Source organism: Salvelinus sp. IW2-2015, linkage group LG20 (genome assembly GCF_002910315.2).
Source record: "Salvelinus sp. IW2-2015 linkage group LG20, ASM291031v2, whole genome shotgun sequence".
In the NCBI taxonomy this organism is placed as follows: domain Eukaryota; kingdom Metazoa; phylum Chordata; class Actinopteri; order Salmoniformes; family Salmonidae; genus Salvelinus; species Salvelinus sp. IW2-2015.
In genome coordinates this window covers 5,321,090-5,341,299 of record NC_036860.1, presented here as the reverse complement: position 1 = coordinate 5,341,299, position 20,210 = coordinate 5,321,090, and the positions used below count along the sequence as shown (strand labels likewise).

The following is a 20,210-nucleotide window of genomic DNA, read 5'->3' as shown; positions in this document are numbered from 1 at the left end:
TATGTAAATATTTTGAAAGGGACACAGGCTCAGAAATTCATTTGCGCCGGCTCAGATGTAAAGCTGCCCCTCTGATTATTTTCAATTTATTTGCAAATCAAGACCCTAAAAGAGTAGCAGGAACTCTGGGTATTTAAGGACAACTACACCACACTGGAATGGATCTTTTCTATTTTTAGGATTTAGATGTTCGTGTTATTGAGGGCATTTTCACGTGCGTTTTACCTATAGGCCCTATCTTGTAAAACAAGCTGTATGCGATGTGAATGGTCTTTCCTTTCTTACCTCGACTTCAGATCTGGTCAACATTGCTAATATTGCCATGGCGCAGATGTCCCCGAGCCTGCACAGCATCCCTGGGGACCGCCAACCCTATTAGAACAAATGTGTTCTGCTATTGTAAATAGGCACGTTTGCTTCGCCCGTCCTATTACAGCCGACGCATGATCAATAGGCTGATAACACAGAAACATCAATGTAAGCGACAGAACAATGAGGGATATCATCGAACATCTATCTTAATATAGCCGGCTACAAGGGCCCTGACAAAGTGAAAAGCTCATGAAAATTCCGCCCCACGAATTCCCATCTCCTATCCAATATGCACAAACACACTCCCAGCTGCCGGGGCTATTATTTTCGTATTTCAATTTGACACCCCAGCCTTTCATGCTAATTCTATTATTCTTGGAAGTTTATGTGATTTCATATCACTAGAAATCGGTAATGTATAATAACCCTTTGGGCTAAAATAAACTGAATCCRTGCAGTAGCCACCGGGAAAATAATTACTTTCATATCAAAACTCTGCAGGAGTCGAGCGGGTCCTTTCGCCTCCGGCTCGTAACCTCATTTCAGTGAGGCTTATAGATGAATAAATTTGTTAAAGCAATACACAAAATACAACATCAGATTTTAGCAGAAAGCYCTACCTATACCCACTATACGGGCTATTTAAGGTCTCACACGGTTTGGATTTATTGTATACAATCGATTTATTTATGAAAACCTTACATATATAAATATTATAATACTTTTTACAGCCTTTGAGGATTTTTGTGGTTTTTATGTATTTTTACAGTTCGTTACACAGGGGGGCTAGTACTACTACCACCACCAACACACACACACACACACGTGCACATATACACGCACGCACGCACGCAACAAACACACGCACACAATTATAACCCATCATCATCAGAAAATAGGCTATATATGTCATCTGTAAAATTAGAGTTTATATTCTAAGACGTGATTGAGCTTTGGGCAAATGAAAGGTGTTGTTGACGCTATCAATATTTATTCTCACCTATAGGTCTATTATTCCATATCGACATCTTGAGTCTCTGTCTTTGTCTCTGGTGGACAGTTGGTTGTCACAGACTCGGAAGTCTCTGGGTAGTCTTTTACAGACTGCTCTTTTTTGTCTAATGGCAGATACTTTGAATCATCATCATCTTGGAAATATGTTGCACTACAACTGGCTGAAGGCTGACTACAGTTMCTACTGGAAAAGGTAACATGYCCTGGGCTGTTCTGTGGGGAACTAMTATTTTTCSCGGTAAAGTTGACCTGCACTTTGATTGCTGTCGCGTCGTTAAGATTGTTGGACTCCTTATGGTTTTTATGTCCAGTATTGGCAGATAAGCTGCTGTCATTCACTGGGGTTCTTTGTGTGGAGTTGTCTGTATCTGAGTCTGGTGGTGTTGTCTTCAAAGCAGTCTGAGGAACAATGAATCCAAGCGGCTGGGTGATAGGATAGAGTAAGAAATGTCCTTTCCCTATCAAAGGCCGCGAGGAGGGTAAGGCAGAAAATCCATCTATGTTCAGTTTGCGCCTTGGTCTGGAATCGGATAGAAGGCTTTCTACGCTGAATGGGTTCAGTTTCTGAAGGTTGGAGACTCTGCTGTTGGCGCACATGCTTGACTGTTGACTGCTGTCGGACGAGTCCAGCTCGGGTCCACCAGCATCTTGGTTCAAGTGTCTTTGGTTCTGGAGGGTTTGTGGTGTTTGGTCACAGCTCGATTGGGTTTGGTTTCGGCCTACAGAGTCAAAATGTGGATTTTGTTCACTGTCTGTCACTTGTGACACTCCACTGTCACTGTCAGATCCTGGGGTGTGAAATAGGTCCCCTGACAAAAGTTTATTCTGGGACCTCAACAGTCTTCGCTCCTGCTTCCTCTTCTTCTTCTCCATCCTCTCCAGTTCTCGCCTGGCGATCTCCTCCGCGTCCATGGGCTCCCCGCTGCATGTTGTTGGGTGGGAGTTGTGAGCTGGTCGCCCTGGACCCTTCTTTGTGTTTTCTTTTTTCCTCCACTTAGCTCTGCGATTTTGGAACCATACCTGCATATTAGAGAAACAAATCATGTTACGCATGTTCAAAAAGAAAATGTCCACTCTCTTAAAAAAAGACATAGGCCTAATAATAATTTAGCCTAATATTTGTGTGAACCATTGGAATAATGTTTTGTAGATGGTTCCAAATTACACAAAACCAAAGAGCAATGCCTCTTGCTTGTAGGCCTACAATTATTTATTATCAGATGCGATGACAAAAATAACCATATTTATTTTCCAATTCGACTAGGCCTACAATTATTCCGTGTGCTTATTCCTTCTTCGTTAWTCAATTAAAAGTTAAATGCTGTCTGTCTGATCTGGAAAATGCTCCATGAAAACATATATCTCGCTTATGATGGGCCCATGTGTCCCAATCAAATACATAATAATAAATGGTTTAATATACGTAGTTACAAATACTCAAAATTACCCCAACACCTAACTGCCTAAAAATTGCTAAAGTGACATGACAAATATAGGACTAGACCAGCGTTTCTCAAACTCGGTCCTCGGGACCCCAAGGGGTCCACGTTTTGTTTTTTGCCCTAGCACCACACAGCTGATTCAAATGATCAAAGCTTGATGATTAGTTGATTATTTCAGCTGTGTAGTTCTAGGGAAAAATCCAAAATGTGCATCCCTTGGGGTCCCGAGGACCGAGTTTGAGAAACGCTGGTCTAGTCCTATATTTGTCATGTCACTTTAGCAATATTTTGGCAGTTAGGTGTTGGGGTAATTTTGAGTATTTGTAACTTTTCTCTGTGCATAACACAGTATTCATATGAGCTTTTGACATCAGAAGTGCAAATGATCACAATAATAAGTCCACGTGCATGGACATTTGACTGATGAGGAGAGATGGGGGAAAGGTGTGTCCTTTATAAAAATTTAGGACTTGAAAATTCATCAATATTCAAGTTCATAAATGTATGTGTATACTTGGGTGTTCTATCGGTTTATATAGGAAAATACAAGTGGAAAGACTGAATGTGCATACGTAGATGTATGTAGATATATTAATTTTGAGTATGTCTGAGTGCAAATAATATAGCCTTGTCGACTGAATCTACACAATTTATATTAATATCAAGTACAGCAAATGAACTGACCATTCCATGGCTTAGCCATATTTAAAGTATTTCTCCTTGAACCAGAGGTCCTCTTTATACTCGGGTTGCTGCTCGTATCACCCTTGATTTCGAAGACTATCTCTCTATAAATATATCGTATAATGTGTTATTTAAATACATATTCACGTTTGATAATGTTTTCCTTTTTAAAATTGTGAAAAGGATTTGCTTTCATTTGCGGTTTTGAAGCATCGTACTGTATGTAGATCATGGACCCTGCACATACTATAATAGGCCTCTATGTGCCTATATTACACGAGCTCCCTGTGGAGTTTTTGGTCACCGTACAAAACAACAAAGAGACAGGAATTACAGGACAGCTATATATCTAAAAGAGACCATTGTAATATATTTGTGTAAGAGACATGGGGAATAAATAGGCCTACTTTCCTTTGTTCAAACAGCCTATCAGTGTTTAAGAATCATTAGGCTACACATCAAAACAAACCAACAACAGTGAATGCCAAAAAGTGGATATGGTTGATATTTACCTGTACCCTCGATTCTATCAAGTCCAATCTCAGAGCCAGTGCTTCCCTCATGAACACGTCCGGATAGTGACTCTCATTAAAAGCCTTTTCTAATTCTTCCAGTTGCCAACCAGTGAAATTTGTGCGAGTTCGTCGTCTCTTACAACCAGGGCTATCCTTGTCTGGGTCACACGAATCTAGCATGAGAATACAAAACAAGAGAGTGTGWGAGAGACGCAAAAGTAGCCTGKATGATTTTTTGCAAGGAWACYTTRTTTCTGTGGTCCTTTATAAAGAAATMAATKAAATATKGTCTAATAAATMYGGCTATTATGTCKGTTTRCGATGGTAAGAAAATAGTAGTAATAATAGACTATTAATCACACAATATTGATCCTGATAATAATAACAATAACACAGTAAAACATTCTACTAACAATAGAGAAATAGTGATTTTCCACACCCTGTCACAACACAAGGGGGTTTCACGTTTGGAGCTGAGCTCGTATGTTGCTCTCCACTGAAATGAATTGCATATAGCCTCATTTGAAAGCAGAAGAAGCGTCTTTGTTTCTTAGGATTTGGATTCCCTCTTTAACGCTTTATGGAGAGGATATACAGGACAGGATATACAGACACGTTCAGTTCTTTGTTTAGTCCTTTGATCTACAGCCAACCTTTTAATAAGTATTGTATTTCGTTTTGCTTACCTGTCAGCTTGTACTGCTGGTTATCTCCATTCATACCACAGCCAGACAAGAGCTGGTTTGAATTAACCACTGAAGCTGTGCAGGAACCATTAAGTAATCCGTCTATTGAAAAAGGAACTGCGGCCGCAGATTGAAGTTGATGACCGGCTAATTCGTAAACATGATGGTGGCTTAGATGGTACGGAAAGCCCACCATCCCGCCGAGAGAGCCTCCGAACTGGGCATGAGGTGGATCCAGTATCCTGCTGTCCATCATCTCCTAGGCAAAAGGAAACGACGTCTGGAMGCTGGTGGTGTGAATTTAAAAAGCATGCAGTGAGTGTGYCCAGCGAGGAGGGGACATGATGTGGAGGGAAGGATGAGCTGTACTTTATCAACATGAACCTTCCAATAATTAGCCTAGGCTTTGGGAATTTGAGACCAATGAGAAACGGTAATCGAGTATGACGTCAGAGGCGCGGTCTGCAAACGCTTTCCATATCGATTGCTAATTAAACCTGACATCCACCTCAATAAACAATATCAGAGCTGTCACAACAAGACAGGAGGGCTTTGATAAGAACTACATCACAACTACACGGGGGACCACCAAGAGAGAGTGATCAGATTGAAGCCCAGTAAAAGGTGAAAGAGATGGACTAATTTCGAACGGTCGCTCCTACATCTAAAACGACGGAGAGGCTAGTCACAGTTTTTGGTCAACATGTTATGGCGTTTTAAATTTTTACTCTCTCTATTAATCGATGCCGAGTTACAAATACCCTAATTTTAGACAAAGACATTTATCATCCAAATGCTGTCAAAATTTATTCGAGACTACAACCAATTCGCGCGCAATTTAACTGGATGTTGATGAAAGGGGGCGATCGACTCCTCAGCCTGCTGTCGATAGGCTGATTGAAAAAAGGCAGATGTTAAGTTATTAATTACATCACACACTAATTAATCTTCTGCTAATAAGAGGAACGATATTAGGAAGAAATGTGAACCCTTATTCCCCAGCACTTATACTGTAATTAATGAGACTTCATTTAGAAATGTGTGAGAATTTTTCAAAGTAGCTTCTTGTGTATACGTTTTTGCAGTTATTGTTATAGTTTTTTTGGTAGGCTAGTTTTGAACTCATGTAGGCAGGTAAATGCTGTCTTTATGAGGCAAACAAATAAAACATTGTAGCTTTGATGTGCAGCACCAGTGAGTCATCTGATATTTATCTATCTATATATATATATATATATTCAATAATTGTATTATATTTAACTTTATATGCCTAGAGGTTATTTATTCTCGAAGTTCAAAATAGACTATGATCCAGTGAAAATGGAGGACATTTATGATTGTGTAAAAGGTTAACAAAACTATATAACCATAGTCTACTGTGGGGAAGCTCCGAACCATTCATTTTTGTTACATTATGCTATTTGTCCGGAGACCTTCATAGGACTAGTCCATGTTTCCCCACTCGCTAATGTAAAGAAATGTGTTGTGAATAAAGCGAATCAATCCTGTCTAAGTAGGTCTAGTAGTTCTGTCTCTCTGCTCTGTAGGCTACAGAGAAAATTAATTCGACTTTATTTATCCCATGTCTGGTGCTGTCATAATGCTAATTTGAGTTGAAATTTCGCTCCCCACTCACTCCCTGACCCTTGGCACCCGGGTTGGCGTGTTGTAATAACCCGAATCTCTCAACAGAAACCGTGATAATTGTTACCTTATTAGCATGCAAATTGTTTAATTAATATTATTATGAGGAAGTATATAATCCGTTCGTCACTTGACCTCAAGCCCAAATAGCACCCCTCTGCATTTCAATGTGTACATTTTAATGAACTCCTTAGAAATGTCTCAGGATCTGGCCGTTTTATCCCTCTCCCCTACAAAGATGTGGTTAGAGTTGGCTCAGATGCCCCTCTCTTTGTATTTTAACTAAGTTTATCATGTTTTACAGATGTTTTATGAATAATTCCAACCATTCATGTATTTTTTGAACATCTAAAATTCAATAATTGCTTCTTGTCAATTCTGATCGTAACCCCATCCAGGCGCACGGGCTCAGTGAAAAGCAGCTCTTGACACGCAGTCCCGGGAGACATTGCATTTAAATCCGTTTTTCTACAACCGGGTGACATTGTCAGATCCTAGCTTTAATTAACCCGATAATAAGACGAACAAGGCTTGCATTCAATGCCGCTACAGGTCTGTCTTTTCATTTGAATTCAAGAGTTTCATCAACAATTTAACTAGCCTTGGTCGATAGGACATAAAGGTTCAGTAAAATAATAGAAAAGTGCCTCAGAGTCAGCACCCTAAACTGCAGAACAATAGACTCTTAGAAACAAAAGTGCTATCTAGAACCTAAAATGGTTCCTCGGCTGTTCCCATAGGTTTTCTCCATATTAGAACGCTCTGAAGAACCCTTTTTGGTTCCAGGTATAACCCTAATGGGTTCCATGTAGAACCCTTATGGGTTCCACCCCTTTCCACAGAGGGTTCTACATGGAACCCAAAAACGTTCTACCTGGAACCGAAAAGGGTACCTGGAACTAAAATGGGTTCTCCTATGGGGCCAGCCGAAGAACCCTTTTGGAACCCTATTTATATAAGAGTGTTTTATAGAGCTGGTAGCTTAGCCTATATGACAAGTAGACCTACATTGGTTCATGTGATATTTGTCTACCCTATTGTTGCCTTTACCAACTGATCTTAAATAGTGACTTTCTTGGATAAACCCACATGCAGATGGAAAAGGTAGCTCCATACACATCCATCCCTGACCTGCAGGTCAACCATTGGCATGAAAGGCCTATCTTTTATTTCAGATTATTTGAAAGCAACTGGCATAAATCACACATTTGAAGATCTCAAATCATAATTTCTGAAGGCCATCAAAGCAGCAGATGAGAAAACAAATAGGCCTATTTAGCCTACCGTCTATAGGCCTACTGTATGCTACTTGTTGTAGACTATATGTCACATCATCTTCACAGCCTTGTACATGTCACATCATATTCACAATCTCTTCATACTATGTTGTAAGTGTTGAACCAGATGACATCAAATCACGTCTTAGGTCACAGATGTTTAGAAATGTGAAGAATGAAGCATGGCCTGTGACAGCACACAGTGCATAGCAAACGTGTGTCTGTGTGTGTAGGCATCTGTCTGTCTGTTTGTCTGTTTGTCTGTTTGTAGGCCTTTGTTCATAGGGCTAGACTATGTGAAAGTGCCATAATAAGGGCTATAACACTGTCATAACATATCATGACAGGACAGGTTATTATGAAAACAGATTTTACACTGTCTGAGCATAGCTTTGAGCATAGCCAACTGACTGTTTATGACAGTATTATAGCCTAGCCCATATGACAGAGTGTTCAAGTAAAGTCTACTATTGTTGCATCACACTATCTTTAGGCTGTAGAAGTGTGGAGGACAAAACATTATTGTGTTCACTGATCTTCCACTGAGGTTTGTTTTCCTGTGTTCACTCTTGGTAACTGCAGGTGACAGGGCAATGGTAATGATTGTGAACAGGAGTTCCCAGCACCTGAATATACAAAATCAGTCCTTCAACTCCAAACTTTCCCCCTGACAGAAAATGAGCATTGTGGGCAAGTAAACATATTGACCCTATTAACAGCAGGTATTCAAATGTAACACCCCAAACAAACAAAACTAATCAAACCAGCCATCTAACACTGATGCCTAGTTTACCAACATTACAGAAAATCAAATTCATTTTAATTAGCTAGCAAATTAATAGGCAGCAGTTGAGGAGTTTAATTACTCAATTAACTTCACGCAAGTACATTTTTAACTATCTAAATTAAGTTGCACGTTATTCGATTTGATGATAATTTATAGAATTAAATCTAAATATTAATTGTTGGTGGATAATTTGATACGATGAACTAGATGCAATTCCAATTAAACAGTAGAAAGCATTGGTTGCCATGTTAAGCTACCAAATCCTTTGATTCGTTTTTAAGCAAGAAACTGCTTCTAAATTTTCTCTGATCCTGAAAATTCTCTCTCCCTCTTAATCCCCACAATTAAAAGTTCCTCCATCTAATTATCTGTAATTGTGCTGCTGTCAAAGAGAATGGAGAAGTGAAAGCGATTGATTTGGACTTTTAATTCACTTCATTTCTGATAGAAGAGAAAGTAATTCCCTTCAAATTACCTCATTCAATCCTGAACACCCTAATGCCCTTCAAAATCTTTTTACTCACCGCATTTATATTTAAAATGAATCTAAAATGAGTACTGCCTCGTAATAATAATAACCAAACTTCCATTAGAATAATAATTTCATTTCAATTAAAACTGACTTTCACCTTTGCTAAAACGTGCTTAATATGCCGAAAATTATCAATGCTTGAAGGAGCCCAAACTGGGAGTCTAATTGTAATCAGCAAATCAGAGGTGCTTGTCGCTCCCGTGCCTTCGCAGAAAAGCAGTTCGGAAATAGAACTAATTTACTCAATCCCCCGGGAAATCCGCTCACAGATTAACATTTTCAAAATATAGTAATGATATAATTTGAGAAATGGTGACGCCAATTTGTGAGAAGCCTTTGTGCAGAATAATTTGCATTTTTTTCACCGCCTGCATTTTCCCTGTTAATTACAGCTCCGCAGATGAAGGGTGTGCAGTTTGACTCATTGCTTATTATTCAACTTCAATCTAGTAATTTAACACCTACAGGAAAAAATGTCTCTCCAAATCTTCAGCTAACCCATTTAATCCGAAAGTGCCTCCGATGTGAGAAAATTTGAATAGGTACCTTTATACATCTGGTAAGTGCTGATGTGTATATGTAATGTATGTATGTATGTATGTATGTATGTATGTATGTATGTATGTATGTATGTATGTATGTATGTATAAACAGTGTGTACTGTATGTGTGTGTATACATAGCCTTATATGTAGGAGGGAGGGGTGCAATGTATGTAGCCTACTTGAAAGAATGGAGTGAGGGAGATAGATACATTGGGACACATAATAAGTTAGTTTTACATTAATAAGATTTTTGATTGCTTTGTTTGATACAATCAAACATTGCGGTATCATTGGCTGCGTTTACACAGGCAGTTCTGATCTTTTTTCCACTAATTGGTATTTTGACCAATCACATCAGATCTTTTCACATCAGATATTTTTCAGAGCTGATCTGATTGATCGAAAGCTCAATTAGAAAAATCAAATATCAGAACTGGGCTGTCTGTCTAAACGCAGCCATTGCTCCCATATAAACTTGGGCCTAAACAGAGACAAACATTTGGTGGACAATACTGTGCATGTTTATGGCAGAGGAACGACAATAAGATATTGATATTTGTCTAATTGAACCTGTCTCAGGGTGACTGCTAATAGGCAGCATTGAAATGGTTAATATCTCTTCGATAAAAGAGACGGCTGGATATTAATCCCCTGCTTTGTCGGTAACTCACATTGTACAGATCGGATAGAGAGAGAGAGAGAGAGAGACCGTTAACTATTTTCCGCACCCCGGCCATCTGCTGTTGTAGAATATTCGAAACCCAGGAGATCTACTTATATCCACATCGTAAACGAGAAAAGATGTTTTAATTAAGAGAAATCAGGTTAACTTAGCGCTAATTTTACAAGCCTCCTGCTTAATGAATTGTGTGTGCAGTTCTCTCTTTAAATAAATGGGATATCTCTCGGTTTCCTGCTATAAAGACTAGCCTATTAAAAAGTAGCATGTCATTTAATAAGTGCACATTTCAATAATTTTCACGTGAACTATGCATKTTGTCTGACAATCAAGACCAAATGATTGATGAAAAATTACGTTTCTTGATTTCGATCAGCAGGGGACAAAGTAGCAGGCATGCAGGTAATGTTAGGCATATGAATTAAAGTGATACCTTGCCGTGGATGAATACCAATATACTGTTGCAGCAATAGGCCAAAACGTGCATGGTGACAATTGCATTTCTCACTCTTCAGTGTCAGTCTTTACACTGGCCATTATCCATTAAACAGAGGGCAATGCAATGTCATTACTTACCATATAGGCTACTCGGAGGTTAGATCAATGGAAAGTGGCGAAGCGTTGGAGAGGCATGCCCAGGATCCCAGAGCAACTGCACCTGCTCTGCACATGGGCGTGGMCCTACACCTTGACCCCAAGGACAAACCATGAAACGTTATTTGTTTTCAATATGGCGCCTAAAGTTGAAAAGAGTTGTGGCGCCAACTCGTGGCTATTCTCAGTCTTCAGCAAAAGGCTTCGACCACAAAGCTACTATATAACATTGTTAGGCCAATTTGTCCTTTCCAAAGTGACTAAAAGCACACAAACTGACATAGCAAATTGTAACTATTCAATGTATCTCTTTGCGTACTTAAATATCGAACTGCATCTATCAACTAAAATAATCAATTAACTGTGAATTAGTTTTTTCAATTGTCATGTTTGTTTTACTATTTTCTTATTCAAATAAAGCCAGTCGTTAATTCATACGCCCATCCTTCATTTCAGTAACACTCTCCCCATTTAATTGTATTTCAGGCCTGCTCTCTGCTCCACTGACCCTGTCATTGCGTTAACTCCCCACTCTTCTCCATCTGTTCATCTTCGTCTCCTTTTCAGTTGGTGTGTGTTTTACCACATTGTCATTCACACGTTTATTGACACCTCTTTTCCACGTGCACTCTGCTCGCCTTTGCAGGTTAGCAGCCTTCTCATCTGGCCCATTAACTCATTGAGATGAAGTCTGGTTAAACAAAAGACAGAAATGTGATGCCTTGTATTCCTAAACCGTTCGTCCCCTCACGCCTGCTTCCCAGTCAGCCTGGTGTGCATGGGATCCATTCTATAATATATCTTTTAATACACCATGGAATCTGTGAATAACCTCACAATGTTAAACAGACCATGTCTATACTAAATCAGGCTCATATAACTTGATAATAAATTGACATGATAATGGTCAATCTAAACGTATTTACGCATTTAAAATATCGATTTGAATTGCTATCATTGGTTGGAGAAAAAGTCAAAGAATGTTCTACATGCTTGGAGAGTTCTATATAGTTGTAATAATGAAACCGAATTYTGATCAATATTTGACATTAAKGACAGTGTTCATGCTTAATTGTGTTTTTGATCGAAAACAATACAGATATGGCCAGCCAATAGGCCTCTCAGATGCATGGATTATTAGGGACAATCACCATGTAGGCAGCCTATCGGAATTGAATCTTGCATAAAAGGATTATRAACCAAGAATAATACTATCTTATAATAGAAAAAAAATAAGGCGGGTTTCTGCCTCCTAATTTGTCATGATGGCAATTACCATCCAATTTAGCAACACCACCAATCTTGTATTTGTCTGGATGCTCAGGCGTTTTTATAGCAGGATAAATAAATCAACCAAATCGTTATTCAGTTTTTCTAAACGCACACCTATCGAATAAAAGAGGCATTCTGTCCCTGAAAAGCACAAGGGGCTATTTGAGTCGTTATGAAGGTTAATGATATTCAAATGACTTGTATCTTGCCTCCTTGAAACTTTTAAAAACTGGATTAGATATCAAATGGAGGAGACTTGCAAGGATTGGATTTAGAATSAACGGATTATATGCATTTGAAGTTTGGATCATCCATCTGATTAGGATCATATTTCACCAATGCAATTATGAAACTTTTTTGAAAGAGAAACTCAAATTAGTAGAAAGTTACTTAACTGTGATGGTTTAATAATTATGGTTTAGTAACTGTTTTAGTAACTGGTTTAAGTAACTAGTTTAGAACCTGTTTTATTGTGGTCTCTCGTTCTAGAAAAAACAACATTTGACTCCTGTTTTTCAGGAGTGTAGAGAGAAACCACAGAGAGTTTATTTTACATGTTTACATTGAATAGGCTTTAGGATACTGTAGCAGGGCTAGTTGTGCTATAGCTCTCACCCGAGAAACAGTGACATCCTGAGATTGTCCAGAACAAAGTATGACCAAGGAGATTGAGAGGTGACTGGCACCATGAGGACAAACTGTCCAGAAGCCATGTCAAATGTGTCATCCAAAATGTTMCTACATCAATAAAGGGATAGGGGGGGTATGAAATTATTACAATCATCTTCTAATTCGAGCAGATATAGTGTGAGCAAAGGAGGAGGAATCCCTATGACGAACCAGGTGTTCAGCAAGCGATGCCATCTGGCAGCAGAATTAGCAGCTTATGAGCCAGGTGCTACAGTACAAGGGAAGAATCTAGAGGAGTGCCTCTGTGATCACTTCTCCCAGCCTCTGATCATAACACTGTACTGTTGCATAATGAGAATAGTCAATTTTGTGGGTTGACTCTACTATAGAACTACTATTTCCAGCTAGTTGACCTCTTGGTGATGTGGTTGGTCCTGCTGTGGTGTGTGTTTATGTGGATTCCAGTASCTCTTCAACAGGGAMTTGCWGCTTTAAGTTAGGCTTTGTTTCTAGTAACATAATCATTAACAATCTCTATCTATGTGTTTTTCATACTCATGTCGAAAGTGTCTACAACTTCATACTTTCAAAATCTGAAACTGACTAGGTAGGCCCACCCTCACTAACTCACCCAGTGACACTTCTGTACATATATATTGTATCTTTATCTTTGCAATGACAACTTTCCTCTGGAGTTACCCTTCTGTTAATGCATGCATGAAACATGAGATTAGAGAGTCTATTAATGGGACTGCCATAATACAAAAACACAATGTGGCCAGTCATAAACAACCAGATGTTGAAGACTGTATAGACGTCTGAAAGAGCTCTGCTGCCACCATCTGGTAATGATATGCCATTACATTAGCTGCAGTATTGCACATTTCCCTCTTTAGACTCACAATTGCTTCCAGTGTACACAAACGTGCCTAGCCCATATGGGCCATTTCATCAGCATGAATGAATCACCTATATCATCACCTATAGCCTATATTGTGCTGATTAATAAAAGGGCACATTTACTTGTGAAACAAATGTATGTGCTCTGTGAATAACACATCTGTTATTCAGCAAGTAAACGAATACAATATCAAACACAAACAGAGTTGGAAGGTGATAACTATCCAAAATCAAAACTAGCATTATTCTGCTTATTTTGTGTGATTTATTATACCCTAGTTATAGACCTACCATGATTCCAGAAATGTGATTCATTCTGACATGGCCTTTCTGAACTAGTCTGGCGAGAGACTAGCTAGCCACATTCATATCTAGTCACAGTGACACGTGATTATTGAGAGCTGTCCGTGGTGCTGGTTTGAGACAACCCAAACACGTCTCAGTTAGACGTTTCGTAAAAACCAGTACCATGGACAGTTCTCAACAACGCTGTGTCACTGTGATTGATCAAAACAACGCTCCATCCCTGCCTCGTGTGGTACATTCTGGAACTCCCTAGCTAGTACAACCGTGAGGAGGGGCATAAACAAGTGTCAGTGACGCTTCGATGTAACTGGCTGTCAAGAGAGCTTGCTAGCCACTCGCTTCCTCACAGTTTAACGTTAATTTCAAAGCAAGAGGAGGAAGAATAATCAAATAGAGCTGTCTGGTTGAACCAAGTCTCTGGGTAAGTGAGAGGAGTCGCCTATTGTTGCATGTATTTTTCAATTTACTATGGTTTGCTGTTAGCTATCGTATCTAGCTAGCTAGTCAGCCAACTAAACCAAGGCAACGTCAGGGCAGGAAGGGTGTCTCCAATCCATATTCGCTTAGTGTTAGCTAACGTTCGTGATGGTAAACAATCGTCCCAAATATATTTTTGCTAAATATTATCCGTTTCGAATTAAAGTAAAGTAAAATTAGTAACTTAAACGTTAGTTAACTATCAGTAACGACTTAATGTTAACGTTACAGTAGTTGTCTAGGATGCTAACTAACAACGTTAGCTTATCAGCAAGCAAGCAAGCTAGCTTCATTTTGTTGTTGGCCTGTAAACCAGGAACAAGCTCATCAATGGTATTCCATAAATAACTCACTAGTTTAACGTTAGGTAGCTTAAACACAGACAATACTAACATTTGTCTGCTAGGTAATTGCATTTATGGCCTCGAGCGATTGTACAGGGAGGAGCTGGCCTAGCTAACGTTACCAGCTAGCTAATTAGCCATGATAAGTAGCTAGCTAGCTGGCTGCTAGTAGAGAGGAAGACTGCTGCTAGATACCCCAAAATAACTTAGCAAGTTAGCTAACATTAGTCAAACTGGCAAATTGTAGGTAGCAAGAAGCGATGGCATGATTCAGCAGTTGTTATCATAGGAAGTCCTAGCTACCTACATCTAGATGGGTAGCTAACGTTAGCTAACTATCTGTCAGTGGACATTCTTCCACTGACTGTACACGTCCATAATAAGCCTGTTACGTAAGCGTAACTAACGTTAGTTGAAAGGGAAGCACGTAAACAAAGGGACCTTTTAAATAGCCTAAAATTGATATTCTGAATCTACTGTTCTTAAAAAATGAAGTGAAAAATGAAGTTAGTGTATTTAGATAACCTGTCACAGGTAAACAAACATTGTTTATGGATGATCCTAGCTTATCTATGTATCTTTCAATTGAAGGGTGTATCACCATAGTGCCATGGAGTTTCCAGTTCTAGGAGAGCATTGCTCTGAAAACTCCTGCAAGCAGCTGGGTGAGTGGTTGGTTATGTAACGCTATCTCCATTTACTACCGCAAAGCCTCTGGGACCCTGCCAATACAGAGCCTGTTGTTTGTGTTCTCTTCCTGTCCTTTCTAGTATGGCTTTGGTATCTGTCAATAGTTGTGGTTTAAGTCCAAAGTCCTCCACAACCAATTGTCATGGGCTGCACTACCCATTATCATGATTGAAGAGTGATAGTGAGAATTTCATTTATCTACATTCATATGGATGATCCTTTGCCATGGAATAAACCCCTTGACATATTTCTTATATCTGACAGATTTCCTACCATTGAGATGTGATGCCTGTGAAGAGATTTTTTGTAAAGACCACATAACCTATGCAAATCACAAATGCATGTCATCCTACAAGAAGGTACATTTTAAATAAATTAGCAGCATTGTATGTTAGAATTAAAGCAAAGTTCCTGTAAAGTGCAGTTAGTATGTAGAAATGAATGTTTGCTGTTCAACCATATTAGTTGTCTGCATGTTGTCTATTGATCCAAAACAGAGCTTTAATACAGCTCTCTGCTTGATTCTGTCCCCAGGATATCCAGGTCCCTGTGTGTCCTCTGTGCAACACCCCGATCCCCATCAAGAGAGGGGAAATGCCAGACATCAAGGTTGGGGAGCACATCGATCGCGATTGCCAGTCGGACCCTGCTCAGAACAAGAGAAAGGTATGGTTGATAGGCTTCTCTACAGGACCATTTACACAAACTGAACATGGGTAAAGTGAAGTAGCTATGCCTAATCTAAGCTAACCAACCTTTTTTTATTGTAGATATTTACAAACAAATGCTCGAAAGGAGGCTGCAAGCAGAAAGAAATGATCCAAGTGACATGTGACCAGTGCCACATGAATTATTGTCTTAAACACCGACATCCACTAGACCATGACTGTAAGCCTGAAGACAAACCAGTCTCCAAATCTGGGTAAATATTTCCCTCCACCTGATGACATTTATTGATTGTTGTGCACATTGTGAGCTTTTGCGGTATAATGATGATTACATTGGATTTCTTTCAGATTCGCTGCTTTCATGCGGTCCCAAGGAGCATCCTCTAGCAGTGCCTCCACTTCAGGCAGTAGAGGAAGTTCTAGGCCCGTTTATAATGGGAATGCTAGGACCCAGAGTAGTCGGTGAGGATCCTCATGTATTGATTTTCGAAACGCCACACTGAAGACCCACATGAAGCTTACATAAATAAACAAGTGATATTGGCAAGCACAGTTTGTTCTCTAAATTCGTGAGAGGCATATTCTCACTAAAACACATGGGATGAATGAATTGACATGTTGTTTTTATTGTCAGTGAAATATACTACACATGAAAAGGATGTGATTTTTTTTTCTCCACAGAACTGCTATTACCTGTTACCGCTGTGCTTTCTAGAAAGTGTTGAGTTGTTGACTCTATAACCGCACTGAGCATTATTGTTTTTGATTCTATCACAGCAGTGCTCAGGCCATTTATAGTCCAGCTCCGGCCATGCGGCCCCCTCCAGCACAGAATGTAGTACCTACTTCGGCATCCTTTCAGGCTGGCCTGGTATGCCTAACACTCTTACACCACTTGATTGAAACTACTGTAAACTCTCTTCTCTGAATAATTCTAAAGTCTGCTCCTGTTTTATTCATTGAGATTCTATAGTCTGCTCCTGTTTTATTCATTGAGATTCTATAGTCTGCTCCTGTTTTATTCATTTGAGATTCTATAGTCTGCTCCTGTTTTATTCATTGAGATTCTATAGTCTGCCTCCTGTTTTATTCATTGAGATTCTATAGTCTCTCCTGTTTATTCATTGAGATTCTATAGTCTGCTCCTGTTTTATTCATTGAGATTCTATAGGGCTGCTCCTGTTTTATTCATTGAGATTCTATAGTCTGCTCCTGTTTTATTCATTGAGATTCTATAGTCTGCTCCTGTTTTATTCATTGAGATTCCAAGAAGAAAATAAAGAACATCCTGTAAGTGTTTATCTGCATGGTGTGATTGTAGACTGAGGAGCAGGCCTTACAAAGAGCGCTGGAGATGTCCTTGGCTGAGTCGGCACGCAGCACAGTCCAACAGCCAACGCTCAGGTAATAAACAATCCCCATTAAATCCCATAATCTAGCATCACCAACACATAATATAGGCTATAATCATGTACAGATGCCATCAACACAACCCAGTTACCTATTGTTTTTCTTCACTAGCTCCTATTGCTATGTGTTTGCTCTAGCTGAAACGCAGGCTATTTGGTTACTATAGGAAAACACAATATTAATAGGTTTGACATTCCACTGTTTAGCCCATCTTTCTTGTCCATGATGACTTCATAAATTAAGTACAGTGGTGCCCACGGTTCAGTGTTTCTTCACCTTATGATGTGTGTTGCTGCTCCTCAGACCTGTGACTGACTGTATGTGTGTGTCTGTTATCCACCCTTCTTTCTGGTGAGTGTGTCGTTGTGCCTCTTGCATGCTCTCTGCAGTTTGATGATGATGATGCATTCCTCTGTGTGACATAGAAGTGTTTGTGTCTGTCTCAGCCCTCAGGAGCAGGAGGATCTGGCTCTGGCTCAGGCCCTTGCTGCTAGTGAAGAAGAGTACAGACGCCAGCAGCGGAGACAACAGGTATCCAGAAAACTTAGGCGTCAGTAGCATGCTAACAGGACAGGACCTGACCTAGGTACATTGCATCTATGGCGTCCCCTATATTCCTTCATCATCCTCACTGGGTGCATTTAAAGATCAGCTACGGAGAAAATGAATGAGACAACTTTGAAGTACTACTTAATGTGTATTTTATCTGATGGACCTATTAAATGATCAATTTTTTTTTGCTCCCCATGTTGAATATTTACCGTAAATGGTGAGACAAGCCTCTCACTAAGGATTCTTTGTCTTGAATTAAGTTGACTTTTGCCTGTACTAATATCTTACTTTTTACCATAGGAAAGAGAGTCCTCCAAACAGTCTTCCTGCAGCCTATCATAAACCCAGACCACAGTGTCTGAGCCCAAGCTGCTACCACCAGTAATCAACTAGCAACTGTGCTACATCGATGGAACCCTCCAGCAGAACTCTAACGTCCAGAATCACTGATCCCAACTAATGAACAGTCTGGGACTTTCATCGAGATATATATTGAATAGTATCACTGCTTTCTCTCTACTCAGCACATCATTCTAGACAGGCTTTCTGTCCTTTTTACCGATGGCTCTCTATGTACATATTTTCTATGTTGATCATGGACATTTAACCTCAGCATCAATGTTTCTTGAATAAATTATTTTAAAGATGTATTTGTTTCTGAAGCATGTTCTATGTCCAAGGCATATATACAGGAGGATGATATAACTGGAGAGGAATGAAGTTTGGAGAACAGATTTAGAATGCGATTCAATTTCTATGGGTTAGAGAGAACAGTCTCAGCCCAAGCTTTGCCAATTAAGAATAAAAAAGGAAGGCCATTATATAATCCAACATATTTAAATCAAAGTTTATTGGTCTAGTACACGGTTTAGCAGATGTTATAACGGGTGTAATGAAATGCTAATGTTACTAGCTAGTCAAAACAAGTAGACTTGTCTGCATCATCATGACAACTGAAAAACAGCAGGTACTCAATACAGAGTTGGTTGTATTGTGCTATTGACTAGTTAAATTGGCAGTGCTTGGTAAATGGAATGAACACAAATACACTTGTTGATTTCCATGATGTTGATGTGTATTATGTTGTTCCCCAACACATCCATCAGGGCCTTTGCTACGCAGTTCCAGCTTTGAATTCTCTCAGGGTGGCCTTATCGACCTTGGCTGTTGAATTGAAAGGTGTCTTTTTATTGTCAACATTTCATCAGTAATGTCTGTTTTCAAGAAGACCTTAGCAGTTATTGAGCACCACCCATAGAAATAATTCCTAACAGCAAAAACAGCTGAGACAAAACCAACATGAGCAATATAGCCGGAGTACAGCAAACTGTAACTTTTTTTCTGTGTTGTGCTGGTGCATATTCATTACGCCGATACTGTTGCAAAACGTTTCTTAAACGGAACAAAATMTGGAGGGACCTACCTGAATTTGTCCAATAGAAACTCTTGTTTTGCTTTTGTTTGGTTCTTAAACGGTTAACGGTTTCCGTAATGAATACACCTCTGGTAAATCGTTCCTGTTACTCAAGGAATAGTCATGAGACCTGTCTTTACCACGATGCATTCATACTTTGTCCAACAGAGGGCAGCATAACGTTGAATGTGAAATCTTTGGGGGTGGCCAAAGAGGATAAAATAAAATTGTATTTGTCACATGCGCCCGACTACAACCGCTGTAGACCTCACCTTGAAATGCTTAATTACAAGCCCTTAACCAACAATGCCGAGTTAATAAAATATTTACTAAATTAAGTAAAAAAGATTTTAAAAAGTAACACAATAAAATAACAATAATGAGGCTATATACAGGGGCTAGCGGTACCGAGTCAATGTGCGTGGGTACAGGTTAGTAGGTATTTTTTTTTTTACATGTAGCTAGTCACTATGCATAGATAATGAACAGCGAGTAGCAGCAGTGTAAAAACAAAGGGATGGGTGTTGTTGGGCACGTTCACAAGAATGGTGTTTTTTTTCTCTCCATAAAGAAGGCTCATTTGTTGACCATTTCATGACAGATTGGGGAAGTGCTGCTCATGCTGTCATGGTTATGAATTAGTCAGGCTAGTGTGTCACTAGCATGATTGTAGCACTCACAATAATTCAATTCCTTGAAATACATTGGATGCCATAAATGAAAGATTATTAAGGTAAATACATTCTGAGTAATATTTTTCACTGATAAAATATGACCAAGGAAGCTAATCATTACGCAAAGGATTGACAGAAAGAAACCATGTTCATTGGCAAACTA

At 39.3% G+C, this 20,210-nt stretch overlaps 3 protein-coding genes across 5 annotated transcripts in view; 2 read left to right on the top strand and 1 right to left on the bottom strand.

Moving 5' to 3' along the window:
- galr2b (galanin receptor 2b) overlaps positions 1-20,210 on the top strand; it is a 216,191-nt gene that overhangs the window by 166,575 nt on the left and 29,406 nt on the right. The window lies entirely within an intron of this gene.
- On the bottom strand, positions 1,232-5,007 carry LOC111980493 (homeobox protein unc-4 homolog). The gene is made up of 3 exons (XM_024011236.2): positions 4,654-5,007; positions 3,965-4,140; positions 1,232-2,346 (listed from the first exon to the last, which is right to left on the bottom strand). Exons 1-3 carry the CDS (start codon positions 4,907-4,909, stop codon positions 1,324-1,326), a joined length of 1,455 nt encoding a protein of 484 aa, XP_023867004.1. The 5' UTR covers positions 4,910-5,007; the 3' UTR covers positions 1,232-1,323.
- On the top strand, positions 14,103-18,607 carry LOC111980492 (AN1-type zinc finger protein 2B). 3 transcript variants are annotated; one of them, XM_024011233.2, is made up of 10 exons: positions 14,103-14,239; positions 15,231-15,304; positions 15,594-15,688; positions 15,864-15,995; positions 16,100-16,251; positions 16,346-16,459; positions 16,775-16,868; positions 17,319-17,401; positions 17,854-17,938; positions 18,260-18,607. In XM_024011233.2, the coding sequence occupies exons 2-10, from the start codon at positions 15,250-15,252 to the stop codon at positions 18,299-18,301; spliced, it is 852 nt and encodes a 283-aa protein (XP_023867001.1). In that variant the 5' UTR covers positions 14,103-14,239; positions 15,231-15,249; the 3' UTR covers positions 18,302-18,607. The 3 variants fall into 3 exon arrangements, with proteins under 3 accessions (XP_023867001.1, XP_023867002.1, XP_023867003.1); XM_024011234.2 differs by having other exon boundaries at positions 17,854-17,993; XM_024011235.2 differs by lacking the exons at positions 16,346-16,459; positions 16,775-16,868; positions 17,319-17,401; positions 17,854-17,938; positions 18,260-18,607 and having other exon boundaries at positions 14,104-14,239; positions 16,100-16,255.